This window comes from Zingiber officinale, chromosome 3B (genome assembly GCF_018446385.1).
Source record: "Zingiber officinale cultivar Zhangliang chromosome 3B, Zo_v1.1, whole genome shotgun sequence".
Lineage (NCBI taxonomy): Eukaryota > Viridiplantae > Streptophyta > Magnoliopsida > Zingiberales > Zingiberaceae > Zingiber > Zingiber officinale.
The window spans coordinates 120,153,617-120,181,490 of record NC_055991.1 but is presented as its reverse complement, the minus strand read 5'-3'; the positions used below and the strand labels follow the sequence as shown (position 1 = coordinate 120,181,490).

Here is a 27,874-nt window from a genome sequence, read left to right as displayed (position 1 = left end):
CCCCTGGTTCAATAATTGCGGCTTTCCTTCTCCTTCCCAACAAAACTGTAAAAACAAATATCTAGAGCAAGAGGAGAAGGGGCGACGCGGTCTTGTGCACCACCACCAAATCACTGCGCCGATCCACTCTTCGCCAGGTTCGCTCTTCGATCCTTTGCTGCACCTTTCCTGCTCGATCTCACTCCAGATCTTGTCGCTGTTATATCGTATTTTGTTCCTATGATTGCCCGGTTCTTGGTCATGGATGTTTTGTGCAGACTTAGACTGTGATTTACTTGGCATGCATGTCACTTGGCTTCAGGATTTAGGCTACCTCTTGTTTTTTGCTCGGTTTTTGTAGAAATTTTGGACCTAAATATGCTGCAGTCATTCTCGTTTGTCTCTCGGTTCCTAGCTTTGTTGAGCCGTTTGATATCGAAGCGCAATAGGCCGTACATTACTGGAAGTTCGGGACGTTGTCCTTTTTTTTCTTTTGGAAAGTTTTACTATGAATAATTATTTTAGTTACGCAATCTCTTGTCACTTGCACTTCGCCGAAACTGCTTGTGGATATATGGGAGATGAGATTTTTTATGCAAAAATTTAGAGATTCTGAATGGGAGTGCTATTGGAACCAGGATTCGCAATCTGTAGATAGAATCACTATAGTTCCCATTTAGAATTAGCAGTCATTTTGATGCATTTTTTTTTATATCATGTTCCTGCTCCATTTAGTCATTTTGATGCATATGGTTCTGTTTGATTGCGAGTTGCATTCTACTGTTTCAGATATGTACTTGTATATTGCTGTTTAATAATGATAAGGCCTTTCATAGATCCCATGTAGCTGTTTTAAATTGTAAATCTTTGCTTCCCAGTGGAATTGTTAGCGTCCTTTTGGTAGAGAATTGACTAAATGGCTGCTGGAAGAGGCATCAATCAGTTTCTGCGAAAGAGATTTCAGTTCCAATCTTCAGTAATTCTTCTTGACTTGTTCTATCTTTGTTGGTTTGCATCTCTAGTTCCATTCTTTGTTCATCTTTGGTACATGACACTCATTCTTTTGCGAGCTTTCAATAGAACACCAAAACAGTTTTATGGAATAACGACTTTGGTGGACTGGAGTTAGATCACCTGTCAATTTTCATATGCTGATAACCTTATAGATTGAAGTCACTGAAAGATTTTCAGTTGTCACCTCCCTCATTATGAAATACCTTCATTTAACCTTCGTTGTGGCCAGTGATATTCAATTGGTTATCTCTGCAGCATATGATCATGTATGCTTATCTGACTGCATTTAGATAGAGTGGATTCTTCAGACTATATGGTTGACAGCACAAACTAGTTTTAGGATTATGTTTATACAGGCTTAGTTGAGGGTTATTAAATTTTGTTTCATTGAATCGTGTGACTTGATGACAGCCACCTCTATAAGAAGAAATGATTCATGAGTATCACTTTTTTGTGTTCAGCTAGTTTTGAAGTTAAACATGTTGACACGATAGTGATCAATGTAGTCTCTAATCTGCTTTGCTTGTTTTTTTAATTTCATCTTTTGTGAATCTCTTGTTCATGATTAAGTGAATATTCCAACTTCCATCAAATATAATTGATCCGGTGGTAAGAATCGGGGGCCCACATAGGGAGGGGTCAACGACACGGGGGAGTCAAGGTCCCGGCTGAGCGGGGGAAAGCCACCTTGCCGACCGGCCGGAGTAAATCCTGGGCCGGCGTGTAGATAGCTCGACCTCGGGTCGAGTTTCCGACGCTCACAAGCTCCCTTATAGAGGAACCATCGTGCCGAGCGGCCTATTCGCTCGGCCGAACCGCAGGTCGACCGGATCGCACTCCCGTCCGAGTATGTGACCGAGCGACCTTCTCGCCTGGTCCGATGCGCATGCACACCCGAGCGCCCTGGAGGCCGAGCGGACATCCCGTCCGGCCCAGTAAGAGACAAAAGACTTAGAAGAGGATAAAAAGGGCAGCTAGTGATATCATTCTCGAGACACTTGCAACCAACAATCAGCATGGTCGGCGGCCGGGTCGTACTGAGGATCGTACGATGGAAGTTTCCACTGTCGTGGCAGAGATATGCTCGGACAGTTGCGGTATGACGTCAAGCACGCTTTTCTGACACAACCATTCTGAGGTATGCTTTGAGGAGCGTGCACACTTCGGGAAGTGTGCACGCGCCTCTCCGGGGTCCTATATAAAGACCTCCGGACTTCGACGAAAAGAGGGTTTTTTCTCCTTATCTACTGTAGCCACAGTCTCTCTCTATCTTGCCTCTGTTTCATCTCGCCATTGCTTGACTTGAGCGTCGGAGGGTCGTCGCCGGGAACCCCTTCCCGGCCCGGCTTTGTTGCAGGTTCACCGGAGGCCCACATCACTGCGGAGATCACCCGGAGGCAGCGGAGAGCGCCACGTCCCCAGTTTTCATCGACTCAGCGCTCGGACAGGATCAAATTGGCGCCGTCTGTGGGAAGACACCTGAATCCGAGCAGAGAAGATGCAAGAAGCTGGACGCCAACTCATGGTGACGCTCTCTCTCGAGGAGCTCGACGCACTCATCCAAGCGAGAGCTGCGAAGATGGTCGAGCAACAACAGAAGGCCCAGGCCGAGCGGGTAGCTCAGCAGGCCGCCTCGGTTTCTGAGGGCCGAGCGGCAATGGAGGACGGACCGGAACAATACTCTACTTGGGCACAGAACAAGGGGCAGACCGGCACACCAGGAGACGCGCTAGCCGCCCCTATTCCGTTCCATCGGGCACTGTTCCAGACTCCGTCGGAGCTGGCCTAGCCAACCAGGGATCGTCCGATGAAGCGCCCGTGCGGGACGCCAGGAAGGGGAAGGCGCTGTGTGCAGGGTCATCCCCCGAGCGGGTCAATCGTCAGTTCTATGAGGCGATCTTACAAGACCCTCTCCCAAAGCATTACTCCCCCATATCGATCGGAGAGTATAGCGGTACAACCGATCCGGACGACCATCTCGGTAAGTTCGATAATGCTGCTACTCTTCATCAATATACCGACGGAGTCAAATGCAGAGTCTTCCTCACTACATTGTCCGGTTCGGCACAACGCTGGTTTCGGAGGTTGCCGGACGGGTCAATTCGGAGTTTCAGAGACTTCCGAATGACATTTCTCCATCACTTTGCCAGCAGTCGACGCTATCAGAAGACCAGCGTCAGCCTCTTTTCCATGAAGCAAGGGCCAAGAGAAACTCTCCGAGCCTACATCCAACGCTTCAACCAAGCAGCTATGGACATCCCCACGGTCTCGTCTGAGACAATGATGCATGCCTTTACACAAGGCTTAGTCGATGGGGACTTCTTTCGCTTGCTCATCAGGAAGCCGCCTCGCGACTACCACCATATGCTGAAAAAAGCAAGTGAGTATATTAACGTGGAGGAAGCGCAAGCGGCCCGAAAGAAGGAAGCGCCAGGCGAGCCCCCAGCCCAAACTGAACGGAGAACACACACCAACCAGCAACCGCCTAGAGGACCACGTACCGAGGGGATGAGACCACCTCAAGATTCCAGGTCGCCCGCCGTTTAGCACATTGCGGCCGAGCGACCTAGACAAAAAGGCAAGGTATGGACGCCTATGTTTTGCAAAATCCATCAATCAGCCACTCATAACACTCGAGACTGCCGGAGTCTCCCCCCGGTCAGCCAACCCGAGGAACTATTGCCGCCGATCACCTTCACTGGATAGGCGAGCTCATCATCAGAACGCCGAGCGGCAAGTAGTTAGGCGTTCACCAGAGCAGCATCACCATCAGTAGCAACATCACCAGCCAAGGGCCAACCCTCGAGTCTCCCATGAGCGAGCCAGATCGTCTGCTCGGGAGGAAGAAAATAGAAGCAATACCGCTCGGAGGGAAATCAATATCATCGCTGGTGGACCAACAGGTCGTGACTCCAACCGAGCCCGCAAGTCGTACGCCCGACGACTGGAAATACATGCTGTGGGATGCAGCCAAGAGAAGGCGAGCGGGCCGGCGATCAGCTTTGGTCCTGGCGACCTCGAGGGAGTCGAAATGTCGCACGATGACGCCCTCATCATCCGAGCGGTAATAGCAAACTACACTATTCATCGCATCTTTATTGACACAGGGAGTTTGGTCAACATCATCTTCAAGAAGGCGTTCAGGGCGGAGCTGCTACCGATGACCACGCCCTTGTTCGGATTCACGGGTAACGAGGTTCAACCAGTCGGTCAGATGAAGTTGGCCATTTTGCTCGGAGAAGAACCACTCAGAAGGACGCGGACTGCTAACTTCATCATTGTGGACGCTCCCTCTGCGTACAACGTCATTTTGGGTCGACTAGCCCTCAACGAGTTCCGAGCTGTCGTCTCAACTTTCCATCAGAAGATCAAGTTCCCCGTGGAAGACCAAGTAGGAGAAGTTAGAGGCGATCAGTTGGCAGCACGGCGTTGCTATGTGGAGATGGTGCGAGCCGAGTCGAGGTCCGCTCGGAAGGCCCCCCGTATCGAGGTAAACGTTATAACCGAAAAGCTGCCTACTTTTGTTTATGAAGAAAAGGAGGAGGTACAGATCCACCCGGCTCGATCGGAAGCCATGACGTTCATAGCCTCCGACCTGGAGGCAAGCCAGAAGGAGGAGCTGACTAGATGTCTCTAACAAACCACGACATCTTCACGTGGTCGACGCACGAGCTGCCAGGAATCTCGCCAAGCGTCGCGCAGCACGAGTTACACGTCCGGCCGGATGCTCGTCCCGTCAAGCAAAGGAAGCGAGACTATAGTGCCGAGCAGAACGTCATCATACGGGCGGAAGTCGAGAAGCTCCTGGAGGCCGACCACATACGCGAGGTACAGTTCCCGAGCTGACTCGCAAATGTGGTGCTAGTCTCCAAGCCCGACAACAAATGGAGAGTCTGCATTGACTTCCGTGACCTGAACAAGGCGTGTCCGAAGGATTTTTACCCACTACCCCGGATCGACCAGATGGTGGACTCAAACGCCGGGTGCGAACTAATATGCATGCTGGATGCTTATCAGGGTTATCACCAAGTGCCGCTCGCCCGGGAAGATCAAGAGAAAGTCAGCTTCATCACGGCGGACGACACCTACTGCTACAACATAATGCCATTCGGACTGAAGAACGCAGGGGCTACGTACCAGCGACTCATGAACAAGGTGTTCCGGAAGCAGATCGGGCCAAACCTAGAGGTATATGTTGATGATATACTCATTAAATCATTCCGAGCTGCCGACCTCTGTGCAGATATAGAAGAAACCTTCCGGACATTACGAGCGTACGGGGTCAAGTTGAACCTGCAGAAGTGTCTGTTCGGAGCAAAAAGTGGTCGCTTCCTAGGCTACATAGTCACCGAGCGAGGCATTGAGGCCAACCCTAGTAAGGTCAAAGCGCTACAGGATATGCTGTTGCCCAGAAACTTGAAGGAAGTCCAACGCCTTACGGGCCGCATAACAGCGCTATCCCAGTTCATCTCCAGGACGGCCGATCGGAGCATGCCCTTCTTCAGGATCCTGCGCCGGGCAACCAAATTCCAATGGGATGAGGAATGTGACCGAGCATTCGAAGAATTGAAGGCCTACCTAAACTCATTACCTGTATTAGCTAAGCCATCTGTCGGCGAGCCTCTTCGTATTTATTTGTCTTCAACCGAGCATGCGGTCGGTTCGGCGCTAGTCCGGCAGAGCGGCGAAGAACAGCCGGTGTATTTCCTTAGCCACATTCTAAAGGATGCTGAGTCTCGCTACACTGGTCTTGAGAAGCTTGCCTTCGCACTTGTTCTCGCCGCTCGAAGGCTCCGACCCTATTTCCTGGGGCATACGATCATTGTCATGACAAATAGCCCCTTAAGCCGAGTTCTACTAAACCCCGAGGCGTCCGGACGACTGATCAAATGGACCACGGAGCTTAGCGAGTTCGACATACAGTATCAGCCCCGGACAACAATCAAGGCGCAGTCGTTGGCAGACTTCATCACTGAGGTACAAAATCCCGAGCCCGAAGCCACCTGGAAGGTGTACGTAGATGTATCGTCTACGCGGCAGGGAAGTGGGGTGGGCGTGCTGCTGGTTTCCCCCCACGGAGAACGGATGCACCTGTCCGTACGACTGGATTATAAAGCAACCAACAATGAAGCAGAGTATGAGGCGCTTATAGTAGGTTTGCAGGCCGCTCGGCATGTGGGAGCTAGCAATGTTTTGATTCATTCAGATTCACAGTTGGTTGCTCAGCAACTTTCGGGAGCATTTGAGATCAGCAACGTCCGGCTTAAGCTTTATGCGGAAGTCTTTGCAAAATTGAAAGCCGGTTTCCAAGAGGTGCTGGTACAGAAGATCCCCCGAGCGGAGAATCAGGCTGCAAATGAGCTAGCTAAGCTAGCCAGCTCGATATCGCCTATCGTCATCGAGCAGGTATCTTTGGTCGTCCACATCGACCGGATGGAAGGACTCACATTTCCAAATGACTGGCGGACGACTATAACAGAGTTTTTGAAGTCAGGAGCAACACCGTCCGATCGGTAGGAGGCGCATCTGCTCAGAAGGAGAGCTGGTCGGTTCGTCCTCATCGGCGACCAGCTTTACAAAAAAGCGTTCTCCAGGCCTCTGCTTAAATGCGTTGGCTCGGAGGATGTGGACTATATTCTGCAAGAGGTACACCAAGGCTCATGTGGCGAGCATCCTAGCGGCCGCTCGTTGGCGAGGAAGATTCTTTTGGCCGGCTAGTTTTGGCCAACTTTACAGGAGGACGTCGCCCGGACAGTCGCCACGTGTTTATCCTGCCAACGGTACCATAATTTCTCACATCGTCCCGCGGAAGAATTAAAAACTTCCGTGGTGTCCCGCCCGTTCGATCAATGGGGCATGGACATTATGGGACCATTTCCAATGGCGATCGGACAGCGAAAGTTCTTGCTAGTAGTAGTGGACTATTTTTCCAAATGGATTGAAGTCGAGCCGCTAGCTAAAATAACCGAGGAGATGGTCAAAAAATTTATATAGTAGCATATCATTTGTCGGTTCGGCATCCCGCGACGGCTCATCTCCGATAATGAGAGGCAGTTCTCGGGTCAGCAACTCAGGGAATGGTGCGAGGGGTACGACATCCAGCAAGCCTTCACCTTCGTAGCATATCCCCAAAGTAACGGGCAAGCCGAAGTCACCAATCGGGAGATCTTACGAGTTCTTCTGGCTCGGCTCGACCATGAAGGTGGCAGTTGGGTGGACGAACTGCTCGGGGTATTATGGGCGCTCCGAACGACGCCCAAGGAGGGAACAGGAGCGACCCCCTTTCACCTGGTGTACGGGGGAGAAGCAATCGTCCCGGTAGAAGTCGGGGTGGAATCCGACCGGATCAAAGTGTACGACGAGAACAATGCTGAGCGGAGGCATTTGGAGCTGGACCTGGTGAACGAGACGCTTGCTAAGGCCGCCGTTCGGTTGATGGCGTACCGGCAGAGGATGAAGCAAAGCTACAACAGATGGGTAATTCCCAGATCTTTTCAAGTCGGCGACCTCGTCTGGAAGAAAGTTAAGCCGGTCGGCGATGTGACCAAGCTGGGAGCTCCTTGGGCTGGGCCGTTCAAGATTGTAGAAAAGTTCCATTCGGGCGCCTATTACCTTGAGGATGAAGATGGACGGAAGCTAGAACGACCGTGGAGCGCAAATCATCTCCAGCCGTATCGAGCTGGGTGAAAGGTGTGTCGTTGTAACTCATAATATTCAATCCTGCTATATCTTTTGACCGCAGGAGTAAAATCAAAGGAAACCAAGGATACGAACAATTTATGCCGAACGAAAACCGTCGAGCGGCGACGTTAAATCCCAGAGTCGGACCGGCGACTATAAACCCCCGGCCCGAAGACCGTCGAGCGGCAACATTAAATCCCAGAGTCGGACCAGCGACTATAAACTCCCCGGTCCGAAGACCGTCGAGCGGCGACGTTAAATCCCAGAGTCGGACCGGCGACTATAAACCCCTCGGCCGCGCAGGAGGCGGAGAAACTGGGTCTCACCCCGATCGGCTCTCACGAAGGTGAGAATGAAGAGGTACGGACGACGGGCAAGGCATCTGCCGCTCGGACAGTCACCACCGATGCAGCTGGGGAGACCGCTCCACCGAGTGCCCAACCAGCCACTCAGCCCGAGGAAGCCGAATCTGATGACGATGAACTTCCGTTGGTCGGGCGTAAACGTCGCCGAACGGGCACCCCCACCCGCTCAGCCACCTCTGCCGTTCACGTGTCCGAACAGATGGACGATCCTCCAGCTCCTGCGTCTGTGGAAGCGTTGTCGTCCGACAGGACCCTATCTCAAGGAGACTGGCCTTCCGACCCCGTAGCGACTCAGCCCCTTACCTCGCTTCCTCCAGCCCGCCGGATAATCAAGCGATCTCTTATCCGCTCCGAGCCGACCGGATAATCTTCTGCCCCATCTGCGTCCGCTCAGTCTACTCCGGGCCGGCACAGGACGATCATGGCTTTGCTCCACCTACCAACAGAAGAATACTTGCAGAAGGCTGAATAGCCGACGAGCCCCGAACACTTGATAACAATTCGGGGGCCTCTCGCAAAAGTCTGGGAGGACGCCCGAGCGCGCGTGGGCGTGATGCCACCTGGGCTGCTCGGCAAGAGCTATCTGTAACAAACTACTGGGGTAACTCTCACAAGCCTTTTCTTCTCATCCCCCGCTCGGTATTGACTATTCTTTACATTTTTAACCGAATCGCAGCATTGGGTGGAAAGTATAGCGGTTTGCCACCGCTTAGCTTTCCTCGAGGAGGAATTCAAAAAGCTCAAGGTCTCTGGTGGGACTCCTCTTCAAGGCCCTTCTTATGCCGAGCTGAAGGTCGATCTGGAGAAGACCACCAAACTACTAGAGGCCGAGCGGCACAGATCCTCGTGCTTGCAGACCATGGTGGACCGGTTTGAGACCCAGGTCAAGACATATGACAAGAATATCACATTGGCCACCAACAGGAAGAATCAAGCCATCACCGACCTGGAAGCAAAGAATGCTGAGGCCCGGGCGTTCGAGGTGAAAGTCAACGAGTTAACCGACCTGCTGACCACTGAAAAGGATGGACGCTCGGCGGAGGTGGCCACTCTTCAGAGTGATCTGAAGACCCTTCAAGACGCGTTAGAGGCCTCTCGAGCTGCTTTCAAAGAATATCAAGATTCCGAACCGAGCCGGGTTGCTATCATGCAGCAGAACTATATCCGCTCGGAGAAGTTTGTGGAGAAAACCTGCGATCGGCATCGCTCTGATACCAAAATTATACCCGTGCACAAGATATTGCGGAAGCTAGAAACTAATAACTCACTTTAAAAGTGGAAAAATTACAAAGGATTACAGAGAACATCTTGAGTTCAAGAGCTCTAAGCGCCTATACTCAAGTGTTCTCTGTAATCCTTTGTAATATTTTCACTTTTAAAGTGAGTTATTAGTTTCTAGCTTCCGCAATATCTTGTGCACGGGTATAATTTTGGTATCAGAGCGATGTCCGGCTAATTTTCTTATACAGGTATTCTAGTAATGCATCATGAATAATGATCCATTTCTTTATAGAAAACTTTCCTTCATAGTTATATTTGATTTTTGATTATTAAATGTTATTGTGATATGCTTTAGTAAGGTGAAATTAGGCCAGAACAGATGGCAGGAAAACACCTGGAACAAGGTATCATCAGTAACATTTATAGTTTAAAATCTTATATTAATTATGGCTGAAAGACTAGAAAAAGCTATAAAGGATTGGTATCAAAATTCGAGAGTAGCGGATCTAGAATACCTGGACTTAGCAACAGAAGTAAGACTTAGGGACATCTCTCATAACATAGACGTAGTCTATGACCGTTTGATAGTACACTCCAGAATTTCTCGAAGTGAATATAGAACCTTACTTAAGGTCATCAATGAGAACCAAGCTGAGTTACTAAATTCTCTGGAAACAACATCTAAGGTACAGCAAAAGTTGCAAAAGGCGGTATTTGAACTTCAAAAGGAAATCCTATTCTATAAGCCGTTGACAGTCAAAGATGTTAGAGAATTAATTCTAGAAAAGCAACCGAAATTAATTGAAGAACAGACGGTGATTGTGCTACAAAATCTGCAAACTCAAGTTAGACAACTACAGGAGGTAGTAAAGGAAATTAAAAAACAGTTTGCATGAATCTACCTCAATCAGCTTCTACAAAGACATATTTAGAAGCTTTAGAAAATACAGAAATAGTTAGTAATCCGGCTATTGAATTTATATTTGCTAAAGAAGCCTTAGTGAAAGATATTAATAGACAAAATAATACAATTATTGAACTGTTATTGTCTATTAATACAAAGCTTGATCAATTACTGATAAAGCCTGTTGATACCTCTAATCAAATTGCTGATATAGCAAAGCAGTTAGAAGGACTAAGCCTGGGAAAAACAAAATCAAAGGAGGAACCTTTCTTTGTGTACAAAGATCCATTAAAAATCCTAAAGGAAGAAAGGGAAAAAGCAAAAAGCCATGACGAGCAGAACCAGGCCTAATATTACTGAAGCCATTACAACGACAGAAACTTCACAACCTGCTGTATCAACTCAAGAAGATCAAATCCGAAGTTATAGGAGAATGGCTAGGCTGAGGTATGAAGCACAAAGAAGATTATCTCGAAGACAAGGAAGTAATAGAACATTAGAAAGCCAGCTTAATCCAGAAGCAGAACTAGAATTATCTCAACAACGAAGAGCATCTTTAGTACCAGCAGAAACACTTTACACAACACATTGGTCTGAACCCAGACATCGAGTATATCAACATTACTCAGAAACAAGAGTTTTGGTAACTGAAGGGCAGCAGAATTTATCCCTTATAAATACAGAAAGCTATGGTATTCTCAGAAGAGAAGGTATGCAATTAATACATTTGGGATTAGTTATGATACGCATACATGCACTCCATAGAAGAAATGCAGGAACAAATGCGCTAATAGTCTTAAGGGATACCAGATGGAATGATGATAGATCCATAATCGGAACCATGGAAGTCGATTTATCTGAAGGTACCCAATTTGTTTACATAGCACCAAATCTTTTAATCAGTGTAGAAGATTTTTATCATCATATTGAAATTGCTATACAAACACATGGGTACAAGCAATGAAATTCTGCAGAAAGTAATCTTTTAATTACCAGGGGACTGATTGGTAGATTAACAAATACCAGTCATGCAGGATTCAGATATAATATACAAAATGTTGCAGATTATTTGCAAGTACAGGTATTAATGCAGTGCCAGCAACACCAAGAACAACTGCGGAACTTCAAGGAATGCGATGGATACTACAACCACCAAATACACCCCAAATACGAAATCCGCAAGCGGTGAGAACAACAACATTACTGGACGGATCAATTTCATTGGCCTTCTCTGGATATCGATCAACAGGAAATCCAAGGCCTAGTAACTATAATGAAAGAGATACGGAAGATATACATGAAGAAGAATTTGCTGGAGTATTTCTTCAAGAATTTGGTATGCCTGATACAAATGACCGGTGGGATACTCTGGGAGAACCTACAGGAAGGTATAATTTCTATGTAAACTATGCTGCACCTCCTCCTGTTCCTTTTATTCCTCCTACTAAACCTTGCTGGGATGATGATGATGATGATGATGATGATGAGGATAAAACAAAAGAAGAGGTAGTCTGTCCAAGCATTTGGGAAGATACTCCCTGGGAAGATGATCCAGAGTTTGATCCAAATGAGTTAGCAGTAACTCAAGAAGAAGAAGATGATCTAGAATCTTATTATTTAGGACTCCAAAATCAGGAGTTGGACTATCCAGTATTAACACCTATTCAAGAAGAGACAACAACATTTCCACAAGACCAAGTGTCACAAGAAGAAGAATCAGAGCAATATTGGCAGCAAGTAGTCCAACATATGGAGCAAATTGAAAGTCAATTACCGATGCAAAACGGATGGCATAACCCAATACCACTGGATTATTCTTTTGAAGACTTTATTGACCGAATTCCTGAAGGAATACCTCCAGGAGTTTGGTATGAAATATATGAAAATCCAGAACAAGTAGAATATGAAGTTTACAATGTGCCTGAAGAAATTCATAATGAGGTAATAAGTGTGGATCAATTAACTAATAATGTCTCAGCTCTTAACTTGCATCAGGAGCATGAAGTGGCACATGTCAACACGGAACATTTGGAATATCCAATGTTCAAACAATTGGAAAAAGCCCTGGCTTCAACTTCTGAATCTGCGATTTCCAATTACAAACAACCTAATGAGCCTCTTATGGGACAAATCAATTATCCACCAGCACAAGGAACGACTCCTCAGTTTAATGATAATGGGCAATTCAGAGGAAGGTTTAAAGGCAAAGCATTGGAACATAATACTTGGGTATTACCATCTGCTCAACAAAATACTGGTGCCATGCTAGTATTACCAGAAGACATAGGTCAGTACCATGATGTTATTTCACGTTGGGAGTCTATTACTAATAATTTAGTAAATGACCGAACATGGTTAGACAACAAACAAAAAGTGCAATTTATTGAAAATCTATTGGGAGAAAATGAGAAAAAATGTGGATACAATGGCGTATGATGTATGCACAGGAATATGAGGAACTCATTCAGATGGCAGGAGAAACCCAGAATGTGTTATCAGCCATCAGACGATTTATTCTACTGGAAGATCCATACCAAGGTACGACTGTAGAACAAGATCAAGCATACATAGATCTAGAGCGATTAACATGCTCTAGTAAGAAAGATGTCTTAAGCTTTTTAAATGATTACAAAGTATTAGCTGCTAAATCTGGTAGAATGTTTATCAATTCAGAACTATCAGATAAGTTATTCAGAAAATTGCCACCATTGATTTCTAATGATATTGAAGCAGCCTATAAATTAAGACATGTAGGAAATCAAATTGGTGTTATGCCACGTATTCATTTTATTTATCAATATCTGGCTGAATTATGCAAAAAGGCAGCAATACAACGTAGTGTTAAGGATTTGGCATTCTGCAACAAAATACCAATTCCAGGGTATTATGAGGGCAAGCAAAAGAAATTTGGTCTTAGAAAATCAAAAACCTATAAAGGAAAACCCCATGACACACATGTTCGGGTTTTTAAGAAGAAAAAGGCTGAGCAACAGCATAAGTGCAAATGTTTCATTTGTGGAGAACCTGGTCACTTTGCTCGAGATTGTAAAAGAAAGACTGGCAATATTGCAAGAGCCGCTGTCATGGATCAATTAGATTTACCATCTGATTATGATATTCTTTCAGTTGATTTAAATGAACCTGATTCTGATGCAATTTGCAGTTTATCTGAGGGAGAAGTAGGACCAATAAATTATGCAAAATATGCCTTGGAAGACTTACAATGGGAGACAACATTTATGATGGGAGATGAGCAATGTGGATGGCGATCACGAGTATTCGTAGGCGACACTATGAAGAACTGTCCACATAATTGGGAGGAAAATTCCATTATACCAGAAGCTAAGTATCTTTATTGTACATTTTGCAAAATGATTACAACAGATTCTATGAGGTTACACTGTTTAATTTGTAAAATGACAACTTGCCCATCATGTTCCAAGTATTATCTGCACAAAACAATTTACATGAAGGAAAAATCATTCATACCTCCATATCAGAAACAGGATGAAATAATTCAAGAGTTACTAGACTACACGCAGCACTTACAAGCTATTCTTGACAAACAAAAGGGTAAATCAATCTTACTGGAAGATACAGATGATTCTGAGAATGATATTTTATCTTTTTCTGAGGGTGAAAGGCGGAGTAATAATACTGTTACTTTTGAATTCTTAAAAATTAAGCGGTTAACTCCAACAGCAAGGATCCCTGAAAGGCGATCAGCAGGAGCAGCGGGATATGATTTATTTCTTGATCAAAATATCACAATACCTGCGCATGACAGAATGATTGTTTCAACTGGCATAAGTATGGAATTTCCTGATAATTGTTACGCAAGAATAGCATCCAGATCTGGAGCAGCGGCAAAACGAAAAATTGATATTGGAGCCGGAGTTATTGATGTTGATTATAGAGGTGAGATTAAATTATTAGTACTTAACAATTCTAATGAAATAATCTCACTTCTAGCAGGAGATAGCATCGCCCAATTCATACTGGAAAAAATTATTACCCTTCCAATAGAAGCAGTGGAATCATTAACCCACACTGAAAGAGGAGAAGGAGCCTTTGGTTCTACAGAAGAAGAATTAGCATTCTCGGCACCAACAAAATCTCTTCTAAACAGATTATACAACATGAAAATTACTTTTCATATTCCAGGAATTCCTGATGCTAAGGTACAAGCCATACTCGATACTGGTGCTACTAAATGTTGTATCTGCCAGGATGCATTACCAAGGGAAGCTTTTGAAGAGATAAACTATAAGATGGTATTTTCTGAAATAAATTCTCAACAGGAAACAAAGAAGAAGGTAAAAGAAGGTATGATGACAATTTCAAATCATAAATTCAGAATTCCATTTACCTATCAGTTACAGATGAACCTCAAAGATGGAATACAAATGTTGCTGGGATGCAATTTTATCAGAACTGTTGCTGGAGGATTGCGTATAGAAGGCTCAGAAATTACTTTCTATAGAAGTATTACTACCATCAACACAACACCAGAGGTAAATACTTCAGCTTATGCAATTCCTGAATTAGAAATGGAAGCAGAAGAGTTTATTACCCTGCATAATGAACTTGAGGTTGGAAGAAAGGAATTTTTGGGGACAGTAACCAATTTTCATTTACAATTTGCACCAACTATTCAGCGACTAAAATCCATGGGTTATATTGGTGAAAATCCAACGTTGTTTTGGTCAAAAAATAGAATAGTCTGTAAATTGGACATCATAAATCCTGATTTAACTATACAGGATAAACCCCTGAAACATATAACACCAGCAATGGAAGCAACTTTTAAAGTTCATATAGACTCTCTTCTGGCTTTAAAGGTTATTAGGCCCAGTACTTCTAGACATCAAACTATGGCCTTTGTTGTTCAATCTGGTACAACTATAGATCCAATAACGGGGAAGGAAAAGAAAGGAAAGGAAAGATTGGTCTTCAATTATAAAACTCTGAATGACAACACTTATAAGGACCAATACTCTTTGCCAGGAATTAATCTAATATTGAAGAAAATCGGAAATAGCAGAATCTTTTCTAAATTTGATCTGAAGTCAGGATTCCATCAAGTAATGATGGATCCGGAATTTATTTCATGGACTGCATTTCTGGTACCTCAGGGCCTTTATGAATGGCTTGTGATGCCTTTTGGGCTCAAGAATGCACCTGCCATTTTTCAAAGGAAAATGGATAACTGTTTTCGAAACTGTGAGGAATTTCTAGCTATTTATATTGATGATATATTGGTATTCTCAGATTCAGAAAAAGATCATGTATTACATCTTACAAGAATGCTTGAAATATGTGAAAAAGAAGGCTTAGTTTTATCTCCCTAAAAAATGAAGATTGCCCAACCTGAGATAGAATTTTTAGGGGCTACAGTTGGTAATAGAAAGATAAAATTACAGCAGCATATTGTTAAAAAAATTCTTGACTTTGATGAGCAAAAATTACTGACACTTAAAGGGCTCAGGTCTTGGCTTGGCATTATTAATTATGCAAGACCATATATTAAAAATTTGAGTACATTACTTGGTCCTCTATACTCAAAGACAGCCCCAACGGGTGACAGAAAATTCAAAAATTCGGATTGGGAAATTGTTAAAAAAATTCGACAAGTCATCCAGGAACTTCCAGATTTAGAGTTAACCCCCAATGATGCATACATAATTATTGAAACAGATGGGTGTATGGAAGGATGGGGAGGTATTTGTAAATGGAAGACAGGAAAATATGATGCAAAGAACTCAGAACGTATTTGTGCATATGCCAGTGGAAAATTTCCTACAGTTAAGTCTGCTATTGATTCAGAAATCCATGCATGTATGGAATCCTTATCTGCTTTAAAGATTCATTATCTTGACAAAGAAGAAATTACACTCAGAACAGATTGTCATGCCATTATTAAATTTTTTAATAAGACGGTTCAGAACAAGCCATCAAGGGTAAGGTGGATTTCCTTCATTGACTACATAACTGGTACGGGAGTCAATATTAAATTTGAACATATTGAACTTGATTAATACATTATGTTATTTCAAATCCTAATGATGATCAGAATGAAGTATTCCATATACTAGAGGCAGCCCTTGAAGAGATAAAAGATGCGCCAACAATGATACAAGACAAAATGACGAGCATGATAGATTCAATTATTGCAGCACCAGCAGAGAAGGTGGCGAGCATGATAGATTCAATTATTGCAGCACCATCAGAAAAAGGTGGCGAGCATGACAGATTCAATTATTGCGGCACCAACAGTGAAGGAATCTACTTTTGTGAAAAACAATGCAGAATTATTGGCGTGGAAAAACAAAAGCGGTGATAATGCGATACAGATGGATGAAAATTAGGAATTGAGCCCCGGGGAGCCATTCCTTATATCGTCCTTTTGTAAAATATGTGTGGTGTGTTTTCATTACTTGCATGTTAAGTATTGTAAAGGATTATAGACAGCTAAAAAGCTAGAAATGATAAGATGCGATGGGGCCCAACTGTGTACCCGATCTTATCACAATAGCTCAAAAACTTGTCTATAAAATCCAAGTTTGCACTTTGCAAGACAGACTATAAAATCCACCTGTCTTGCAAAGTGCAAACTTACTTGGATTTTATAGACAAGTTTTTGAGCTATTGTGATAAGATCGGGTACACAGTTGGGCCCCATCGCATCTTATCATATCTAACTTTTTAGCTGTCTATAATCCTTTACAATACTTAACATGCAAGTAATGAAAACACACCACACATATTTTACAAAAGGACGATATAAGGAACGGCTCCCCGGGGCTCAATTCCTAATTTTCATCCATCTGTATCGCATTATCACCGCTTTTGTTTTTCCACGCCAATAATTCTGCATTGTTTTTCACAAAAGTAGATTCCTTCACTGTTGGTGCCGCAATAATTGAATCTGTCATGCTCGCCACCTTCTCTGCTGGTGCTGCAATAATTGAATCTATCATGCTCGCCACCTTCTCTGCTGGTGCTGCAATAATTGAATCTATCATGCTCGCCATTTTGTCTTGTATCATTGTTGGCGCATCTTTATCTCTTCAAGGGCTGCCTCTAGTATATGGAATACTTCATTCTGATCATCATTAGGATTTGAAATAACATAATGTATTAATCTTGACAAAGCATCTGCAAGTTGATTGTTAGCGCCTTCAATATGTTCAAATTTAATATTGACTCCCGTACAAGTTATGTAGTCAATGAAGGAAATCCACCTTATCCTTGATGGCTTGTTCTGAACAGTCTTATTAAAAAATTTAATAATGGCATGACAATCTGTTCTGAGTGTAATTTCTTCTTTGTCAAGATAATGAATCTTTAAAGCAGATAAGGATTCCATACATTCATGGATTTCTGAATCAATAGCAGACTTAACTGTAGGAAATTTTCCACTGGCATATGCACAAATACGTTCTGAGTTCTTTGCATCATATTTTCCTGTCTTCCATTTACAAATACCTCCCCATCCTTCCATACACCCATCTGTTTCAATAATTATCTATGCATCATTGGGGGGTAACTCTAAATCTGGAAGTTCCTGGATGACTTGTCGAATTTTTTTAACAATTTCCCAATCCGAATTTTTGAATTTTCTGTCACCCGTTGGGGCTGTCTTTGAGTATAGAGGACCAAGTAATGCACTCAAATTTTTAATATATGGTCTTGCATAATTAATAATGCCAAGCCAAGACCTGAGCCCTTTAAGTGTCTGTAATTTTTGCTCATCAAAGTCAAGAATTTTTTTAACAATATGCTGCTGTAATTTTATCTTCCTATTGCCAACTGTAGCCCCTAAAAATTCTATCTCAGGTTGGGCAATCTTCATTTTTGAGGGAGATAAAACTAAGCCTTCTTTTTCACAGATTTCAAGCATTCTTGTAAGATGTAATACATGATCTTTTTCTGAATCTGAGAATACCAATATATCATCAATATAAATAGCTAGAAATTCCTCACAGTTTCGAAAACAGTTATCCATTTTCCTTTGAAAAATGGCAGGTGCATTCTTGAGCCCAAAAGGCATCACAAGTCATTCATAAAGGCCCTGAGGTACCAGAAATGCAGTCCATGAAATAAATTCCGGATCCATCATTACTTGATGGAATCCTGATTTCAGATCAAATTTAGAAAAGATTCTGCTATTTCCGATTTTCTTCAATATTAGATTAATTCCTGGCAAAGAGTATTGGTCCTTATAAGTGTTGTCATTCAGAGTTTTATAATTGAAGACCAATCTTTCCTTTCCTTTCTTTTCCTTCCCCGTTATTGGATCTATAGTTGTACCAGATTGAACAACAAAGGCCATAGTTCGATGTCTAGAAGTACTGGGCCTAATAACCTTTAAAGCCAGAAGAGAGTCTATATGAACTTTAAAAGTTGCTTCCATTGCTGGTGTTAAATGTTTCAGGGGTTTATCCTGTATAGTTAAATCAGGATTTATGATGTCCAATTTACAGACTATTCTATTTTTTGACCAAAACAACGTTGGATTTTCACCAATATAACCCATGGATTTTAGTCGCTGAATAGTTGGTGCAAATTGTAAATGAAAATTGGTTACTGTCCCCAAAAATTCCTTTCTTCCAACCTCAAGTTCATTATGTAGGGTAATAAACTCTTCTGCTTCCATTTCTAATTCAGGAATTGCATAAGCTGAAGTATTTACCTCTGGTGTTGTGTTGATGGTAGTAATACTTCTATAGAAAGTAATTTCTGAGCCTTCTATATGCAATCCTCCAGCAACAGTTCTGATAAAATTGCATCCCAGCAACATTTGTATTCCATCTTTGAGGTTCATCTGTAACTGATAGGTAAATGGAATTCTGAATTTATGATTTGAAATTGTCATCATACCTTCTTTTACCTTCTTCTTTGTTTCCTGTTGAGAATTTATTCCAGAAAATACCACCTTATAATTTATCTCTTCAAAAGCTTCTCTTGGTAATGCATCCTGACAGATACAACATTTAGTAGCACCAGTATCAAGTATAGCTTGTACCTTAGCATCAGGAATTCCTGGAATATGAAAAGTAATTTCCATGTTGTATGATCTGTTTAGAAGAGATTTTGTTGGCGCCGAGAATGCTAATTCTTTTTTTGTAGAACCAAAGGCTCCTTCTCCTCTTTCAGTGTGGGTTAATGATTCCACTGCTTCTATTAGAGGGGTAATAATTTTCTCCAATATGAATTGAGCGATGCTATCTCCTGCTTGAAGTGAGATTAATTCATTAGAATTGTTAATCTCACCTCTATAATCAGCATCAATAACTCCGGCTCCAATATCAATTTTTCGTTTTGTCGCGGCTCCAGATCTGGATGCTATTCTTGCGTAACAATTATCAGGAAATTCCATACTTATGCCAGTTGAAACAATCATTCTGTCATGCGCAGGTATTGTGATATTTTGATCAAGAAATAAATCATATCCCGCTGCTCCTGCTGATCGCCTTTCAGGGATCCTTGCTGTTGGAGTTAACCGCTTAATTTTTAAGAATTCAAAAGTAACAGTATTATTACTCCGCCTTTCACCCTCAGAAAAAGGTAAAATATCATTCTCAGAATCATCTGTATCTTCCAGTAAGATTGATTTACCCTTTTGTTTGTCAAGAATAGCTTGTAAGTGCTGCGTGTAGTCTAGTAACTCTTGAATTATTTCATCCTGTTTCTGATATGGAGGTATGAATGATTTTTCCTTCATGTAAATTGTTTTGTGCAGATAATACTTGGAACATGATGGGCAAGTTGTCATTTTACAAATTAAGCAGTGTAACCTCATAGAATCTGTTGTAATCATTTTGCAAAATGTACAGTAAAGATACTTAGCTTCTGGTATAATGGAATTTTCCTCCCAATTATGTGGACAGTTCTTCATAGTGTCGCCTACGAATACTCGTGATCGCCATCCACATTGCTCATCTCCCACCATAAATGTTGTCTCCCATTGTAAGTCTTCCAAGGCATATTTTGCATAATTTATTGGTCCTACTTCTCCCTCAGATAAACTGCAAATTGCATCAGAATCAGGTTCATTTAAATCAACTGAAAGAATATCATAATCAGATGGTAAATCTAATTGATCCATGACAGCGGCTCTTGCAATATTGCCAGTCTTTCTTTTACAATCTCGAGCAAAGTGACCAGGTTCTCCACAAATGAAACATTTGCACTTATGCTGTTGCTTAGCCTTTTTCTTCTTAAAAACCCGAACATGTGTGTCATGGGGTTTTCCTTTATAGGTTTTTGATTTTCTAAGACCAAATTTCTTTTGCTTGCCTTCATAATACGCCCATCCTTTTCAGTGGTCAGCAGGTCGGTTAACTCGTTGACTTTCACCTCGAACGCCCGGGCCTCAGCATTCTTTGCCTCCTGGTCGGTGATGGCTTGATTCTTCCTGTTGGTGGCCAATGTGATCTTCTTGTCATATGTCTTGACCTGGGTCTCAAATCGGTCCACCATGGTCTGCAAGCCCGAGGATCTGTGCCGCTCGGCCTCCAGCAGTTTGGTGGTCTTCTCCAGATCGACCTTCAGCTCAGCATAAGAAGGGCCTTGAAGAGGAGTCCCACCAGAGACCTTGAGCTTTTGAATTCCTCCTCGAGGAAAGCTAAGCGGTGGCAGACCGCTATACTTTCCACCCAATGCTGCGATTCGGTTAAAAATGTAAAGAATAGTCAATACCGAGCGGGGGATGAGAAGAAAAGGCTTGTGAGAGTTACCCCAGTAGTTTGTTACAGATAGCTCTTGCCGAGCAGCCCAGGTGGCATCACGCCCACGCGCGCTCGGGCGTCCTCCTAGACTTTTGCGAGAGGCCCCCGAATTGTTATCAAGTGTTCGGGGCTCGTCGGCTATTCAGCCTTCTGCAAGTATTCTTCTGTTGGTAGGTGGAGCAAAGCCATGATTGTCCTGTGCCGGCCCGGAGTAGACTGAGCGGACGCAGATGGGGCAGAAGATTGTCCGGTCGGCTCAGAGCGGATAAGAGATTGCTTGATTATCCGGCGGGCTGGAGGAAGCGAGGTAAGGGGCTGAGCCGCTACGGGGTCGGAAGGCCAGTCTCCTTGAGATAGGGTCCTGTCGGACGACAACGCTTCCACAGACGCAGGAGCTGGAGGATCGTCCATCTGTTCGGACACGTGAACGGCAGAGGTGGCTGAGCGGGTGGGGGTGCCCGTTCGGCGACGTTTACGCCCGACCAACGGAAGTTCATCGTCATCAGATTCGGCTTCCTCGGGCTGAGTGGCTGGTTGGGCACTCGGGGGAGCGGTCTCCCCAGCTGCATCGGTGGTGACTGTCCGAGCGGCAGATGCCTCGCCCGCCGTCCGTACCTCTTCATTCTCACCTTCGTGAGAGCCGATCGGGGTGAGACCCAGTTTCTCCGCCTCCTGCGCGGCAGCCGCCTCTTTCTCGGCGGCCTTGCGTTTCAGCTTGCCGAATACCACCGCTTTCATCATGGTCTCGGCTGCGAGAAAGAAAAAAAAAATCAGTTAGACTCAAAGAAAAGGAGAGAAGGTTATTTCTTACCAGGGCCGTTTGGAAGTCGCGTTCGGATCGGACTTAACCCAAATAGATACATCATCCCCTTGGGCAACAGCTTATGGATGTCCAGCTTCAGCCCGGCCAGCAGATTAGCCGTGTGTAGAAAGGCAGGTTCGGTCCGGTACCTTTTCAGGTAGGGGGGAGTCGGCAACGAAATTAGCCATTGGGTACGGAAGGGTGGCGGCTCGGGAAAACTCAAAAAGAAGAAATGCTCCTTCCAATGCTTGTTGGAGGTAGACATTTTGTCAAAAAAGACCAAGCCGATCCGCGATTGAAATAGGAAGGTGTCGATCTCGGATTGCTTGGGGTAATAAAAACAGTGAAAGATTTGAGGCTTGAGTGGAATATTGTGCACCCGGAAAAACACAACTACGCCGCACAGCAACCTAAAAGAATTAGGCACGAGTTGGCCGAGCGGAATGCGAAAATAATTGCAAACTTCTAAGATGAATGGGTGGATCGGAAACCTAAAGCCACCTACAAATTGGTCGCGGAAGAAGGTAACAGTCCCGGCCGGCGGGTCATGTGGCCGGTCGGATGACTCGGCCAAAATGAGTTTATGGTCAGCAGGGATGTCATATGTATTAACCAGTCTAAAGGCATCCCTCGAATCAAACTGACTCTCCATGGTTTGATACCAAAGGCCAGGAGAGGGGGCAGAGGAACTGGCCATTACCGCCGGAATGCGAAGCAAAGGAAAAATAAAAAGGGGCGACGGAGGAGGTGAGCAGAACAGTGCCCACGAAGCACAGACACCACGAAAAAAACGATGGTCGGAGAAGAGAGCAAATGGCCGGAAGGCGGGGAACCGGTTCGCCAGAGAATAGAGCAGGAGCCTTCGAAAACACGGGCGCGATGAAGCGGAAGCGGCGGAAGGAGAGGAGGCGGCCTTATAAAGGTTGGGCTCGAACGGTCGGAACCGTCCGATCCAGGGCACAGGATCCGAGGAGCGCATCCAACCGTTAAATTCAAAGCGCCAGGGGTCACCTCGAGCCTGACAGCTTGAGCAGGCGATGACGGCTGCATGACCACGTGGCGTCATCCCGTAAGGCGCATTTAATGACATCCATTACGCAGGCGCGGGTGCATGCTCAGCCTTAATGGCCAGGATTTGCACGAATCTCGAGGAAATCCGAAGGACATCAGCATCGATTGACGCTAGGTCGGCAAGACAGACGGTTGTAAGACCAGTATCCGACAAGTGTCGGCGGGTGATATGCCGAGCGGCATCATTCACTGCACAGTGCCGATCGGATAAATATTTACGCCAAGGGCAGAGCGACCGTGATGTCACTAGGTCAGTGGTCCAGTCAGTCGGACTTGCAGCCTCCTTCGACTAGACTTGAAGGGAAGACACGTGATCCGGTGGTAAGAATCGGGGGCCCATATAGGGAGGGGTCAACGACACGGGGGAGTCAAGGTCCCGGCTGAGCGGGGGAAAGCCACCTTGTCGATCGGCCGGAGTAGATCCTGGGCCGGCGTGTAGATAGCTCGACCTCAGGTCGAGCTTCCGACGCTCACAAGCTCCCTTATAGAGGAACCATCGTGCTGAGCGGCCTATCCGCTCGGCCGAACCGCAGGTCGACCGGATCGCACTCCCGTCCGAGTATGTGACCGAGCGGCCTTCTCGCCCGGTCCGATGCGCATGCGCACCCGAGCGCCTTGGAGGCCGAGCGGACTTCCCGTCTGGCCCAGTAAGAGACAAAAGACTTAGAAGAGGATAAAAAGGGCAGCTAGTGATATCATTCTCGAGACACCTGCTGCCGACAATCAGCATGGTCGGCGGTCGAGTCGTACTGAGGATTGTACGGTGGAAGTTTTCACTGTCGTGGCAGAGATATGCTCGGACAGTTGCGGTATGGCGTCAAACACGTTTTTCTGACACAACCATTCTGAGGTATGCTTTGAGGAGCGTGCATGCTTTGGGAAGTGTACACGCGCCTCTCCGAGGTCCTATATAAAAACCTCCGGACTTCGACGGAGAGAGGGTTTTTTCTCCTTATCTATTGTAGCCACAGTCTCTCTCTATCTTGCCTCTGTTTCATCTCGCCATTGCCTGACTTGAGCGTCGGAGGGTCGTCGCCAGGAACCCTTTCCCGGCCCGGCTTTGTTGCAGGTTCACCGGAGGCCCACGTCACTGTGGAGATCACCCGGAGGCAGCGGAGAGCGCCACGCCCCCAGTTTTCATCGACTCAGCGCTCGGACAGGATCAATAATGATGCGATCTCCGTTGATTTTCCTATTAGAAATTGCATATCTCTATAGACTGGTGTATAAGGAAATACATTATTATGCTTTTATTTTCTTAATTTTTCATTTTATTGGTCAGCATTCAACAATTTTTGGTAACTTTTGTGGTTGATTGCTACTTCACAAATTCACCATGGCAATTGATCAAAAGTGGTGGTAGGCAGGGCCAATTAAATTGGTTTTCTTTTGTCTGTAGGTTGAGTTGGCCAGCTCAATTTATTTCCTGATTTGAATCAATGTATTATTTTGAGAGAAAAAATACTTCTCAATAGAGAGTTCATCATTTTCATAATGAACACGCCTCAATTTTCTGTCATAGTCATAATCTGATTGCCATTTCTGACCGTGCTTTCAGTGGTTGCCTACTCGTTTTGGGGAATTTCCTAAATGGATTATTTTCCCCTTCTAATTTGGCAGATATTACTGTCAAGTGAGAGATGGTATTGGAAGATTTGTCGTGTCATCTTAAATTACATATGAAATTGTATACTTGGCCTTTCTATAAAAAGCTTAATGTCTACTGCTGGTGATTAAAATCTGGGCATGTCTTGAAGGTTCTCTAATATCTACATTTCAAACTGGGGAGTCTCCCAGTCTTATTTTGCATAATGGGTAGACAACCTTTGTCAGCCTTCTAAAATGATCAGTACCAAAAGAGGAGTAGCCTTGTTTGAATTTCCCTTGCTATGATGGGCTGCTACAACTTCATATGTTGTATCATCTCTTTCTCTGAGCTACACCTGCAATCTCACTTGTGCTCGTTGCCAACTGGGTTTGATTGTTGATTATTAGTAAATATCTGTCGTGATAAAAGACCAGATTCATAAGTAACTAGTGAGAGATTGCACTTGAATTTTTTTTTCTACATAATTGAATATTCTTAACTTGGACATCTTGTTCATTTGCTTTTTTCGTTTTATATTGTCTGAAGAAGCAGAGGTTCTCTGTGTATCTTTTTGGATTGAAAAGTAATGGTGTTTCAATTTGTTCCTTTGTATGCAGACTCCGTCTTTCTTTTCAACATTAAAGCAGGATGCTGCTGCTGGTTCATCTAGCATGATGTCACTGAGGGCATTAGCGCTAATTGGAGCTAGTATTTCTGGTATTCTCAGCTTTGGTACTATTACGTCAGCAGATGAAGCAGAACATGGCTTACCAGCGCCTAACTATCCGTGGCCTCACAAAGGCATTCTTAGTTCTTATGACCATGCATCGTGAGTTGAACAATCTCAAATTTCACTTGTCGTGTTTTGTACTTTGTTTTCTTTTTCATAATGAGATCTTTCTCTGCTTATGTATGAAATAATTGATGCACTCTTTGAATCTGCTTATAGTTTGACGAATAAGAACTTTGAAGAGTTACATTTTAATATATTGGTGGAAGCTAGCAAATGCCATTTCATGCTCTATTCTTTGTCTATTTGGAGGATTTGTGATTGAGGAAAGGGGGAAGGGAATGGAAAATTCCATCTATATTCCTCTTCAACTTCTCCATTCCAAGTTGGAAAGATGGTTGGCGGTGGTCCAACATAGGTTTGGTAGCAACTGGAAATTGTTTGACAATGATCTTGCTGGCAGTTTAATGATGCCTAGAGATGGTTTAGTGGCATGTTGATGCATGGCTAATGGCCAGAGGGTATAATGATATTTATTGCTTCACTCTCTCTCCCCTCCGATCCGTCGCATTTGAACAAATCAGTTTTGGTCAAAAGGAGAGAGTGAGTGTTCCTTCCTTTATTTCCTTTTTTCATCAATTCACCCGAGTAAAAAATTCTCATTCTCCTATTGCCTCCACCTCCATGTTGGTTCCATACCATCCAAGTAAACACGGCCTTAATGATTAATTATTTTTCTTTTGCGCCTTATGGTTTTAATATTCAACTACCTACAATCATCTTTGAAACAGAACCTAGCATTGATGCAATTTATCCATCTTATGCAAACAAAACCTGGTAGAAATTCTAGTACATCTTATATGATCCACTCATAATGAAATAAATTAATAATTACAATCAGGATTCGCCGTGGTCATCAAGTTTATCAGCAAGTTTGTGCTTCTTGCCATTCAATGTCTCTTGTTTCGTATCGAGATCTTGTGGGTGTGGCTTACACAGAAGAAGAGACAAAAGCAATGGCAGCCGAGATTGAGGTGGTTGACGGTCCTAATGATGAAGGAGAAATGTTTACTCGCCCTGGTAAATTAAGTGACCGCTTCCCGCAGCCATATCCAAATGAACAAGCAGCCAGATTTGTAAATGGAGGGGCATATCCTCCAGACCTTAGCCTGATCACCAAGGTAAAGTGCTTTGTCGAATTTGATCACCTTCTATTGAGGTTTTTTACCTCTACTTGTCTCTTTGCCAGGCACGACACAATGGCCAAAACTATGTGTTTGCTCTTCTTACTGGTTACCGTGATCCTCCAGCTGGTGTTGCGGTAAGGTTACAATAATTGCTCAATACAACTTCTAGGATGCAACAATGCACATTTCATATATGATTTTCATGTCTAAATAATCAACAAACTTAGGACCTGACTTTAGTATATTCAATATCCCATGGTCCTTGTGTTTATCATGGATCTCGGGTTTCTTCATTGTATTTGATGACATCGTAATTGGAAATGTAGATTCGAGATGGGCTGCATTATAATCCATACTTCCCAGGTGGTGCAATAGCTATGCCCCAAATGCTCATCGATGGTGCTGTAGAATATGAAGATGGTACTCCTGCCACTGAATCCCAGGTAATATTTTTCAAAAGTTTCGGTCGATATTCTCCAGCTTTGACCTTTGCTTCTAATGTAAATCTTCTGTTGCTTGTTTTTATTCCAGATGGGAAAGGATGTTGTTACCTTCTTGTCTTGGGCAGCAGAGCCAGAAATGGAAGAGAGAAAGCTGGTAATGGTTCTTTATACTAGTAACTATGAAGATCGATGACTAGGGGATAACAATTGGGTAGAAATTGATATTCCGAGTTCATTTTTATAACTAAACACATGAATAGTTATTCCATAATCAAACCCACCATGAAGAACACAGGATTTCTAGTTCCATCCACTTCTACCCAAGCTTCCTTTAGTTCTGTTGTATTAAATACTTGCTGATGTTTATTTTCCGACGCAAAAGCTTCAAGGATAATTTAGCGAAATGCCTTGAAAAATTAAGTTTCACTTCACTCACATGATCGGATCTTCTAATTCCCAAGAATTCGCTTCTATTACAGAATCAGATTTTGTTTTTCCTTCTATAGTTTGATTCCAAGCAAAGGTGTTTTGTTGTTGCAGATGGGGTTCAAATGGATTTTCGTACTGTCACTTGCTCTTCTCCAAGCCGCCTATTATCGACGTTTGAAGTGGTCGGTCTTCAAGTCGCGAAAACTAGTGGTGGATGCTGTCAACTAATCTGCTTGTTTTAGTTAGAACAGCTTCCATATGAGGACCAAATCGCAATAATGAGTGATGCAATGTTGTCAAACTACATCACAACCTGTTTTCTACACTTTTTTTTTTTAAAATAATAATTTGTTTTTTTTAAGCTAAGGCTTAAAATTTATATAGCACTTCTACTAGTCTATGTTTTCCCCCCTTAGATTTTGAGATTAAAGATCATCAGCTACTTTTAGTTAAAAATATTAGATGTGGTAGATCATTCTACTGTTATTGATTTTCTAAGTTTATCTAGGTTTGAATTTAATTGATTTTTCCTCTTTTTGTGCAGCTCGAATCGAGCGTATTTGATCGGCAAATGCAAGATCGTCGACGCAGAGATTAACGTTGTGGTCGTGGCCGAGTTGGAGAGCCGCGGCCTGCAACCGGTTGACTCCCACGTAGATCAGCTCGGCGAAGAGGAGGGAACACAAGTATTGGGAAGCGGAGTTAGAGGAAGCCGAACAGCTGCAAG

General features: G+C 43.9%; 1 protein-coding gene across 6 annotated transcripts; it reads left to right on the top strand.

Moving 5' to 3' along the window:
- The first annotated feature begins 5 nt into the window (after positions 1-5).
- LOC121967472 (cytochrome c1-2, heme protein, mitochondrial) lies at positions 6-27,526 on the top strand. 6 transcript variants are annotated; one of them, XM_042517731.1, is made up of 9 exons: positions 60-137; positions 858-955; positions 10,379-11,027; positions 24,976-25,187; positions 25,990-26,269; positions 26,338-26,409; positions 26,602-26,718; positions 26,807-26,872; positions 27,259-27,526. In XM_042517731.1, exons 4-9 carry the CDS (start codon positions 25,030-25,032, stop codon positions 27,373-27,375), a joined length of 810 nt encoding a protein of 269 aa, XP_042373665.1. In that variant the 5' UTR covers positions 60-137; positions 858-955; positions 10,379-11,027; positions 24,976-25,029; the 3' UTR covers positions 27,376-27,526. The 6 variants fall into 6 exon arrangements, with proteins under 6 accessions (XP_042373663.1, XP_042373666.1, XP_042373665.1 ...); XM_042517729.1 differs by lacking the exon at positions 10,379-11,027 and having other exon boundaries at positions 6-137; XM_042517733.1 differs by lacking the exons at positions 60-137; positions 858-955; positions 10,379-11,027 and adding exons at positions 12,398-12,451; positions 12,612-12,702.
- The last annotated feature ends 348 nt before the right edge of the window (positions 27,527-27,874 follow it).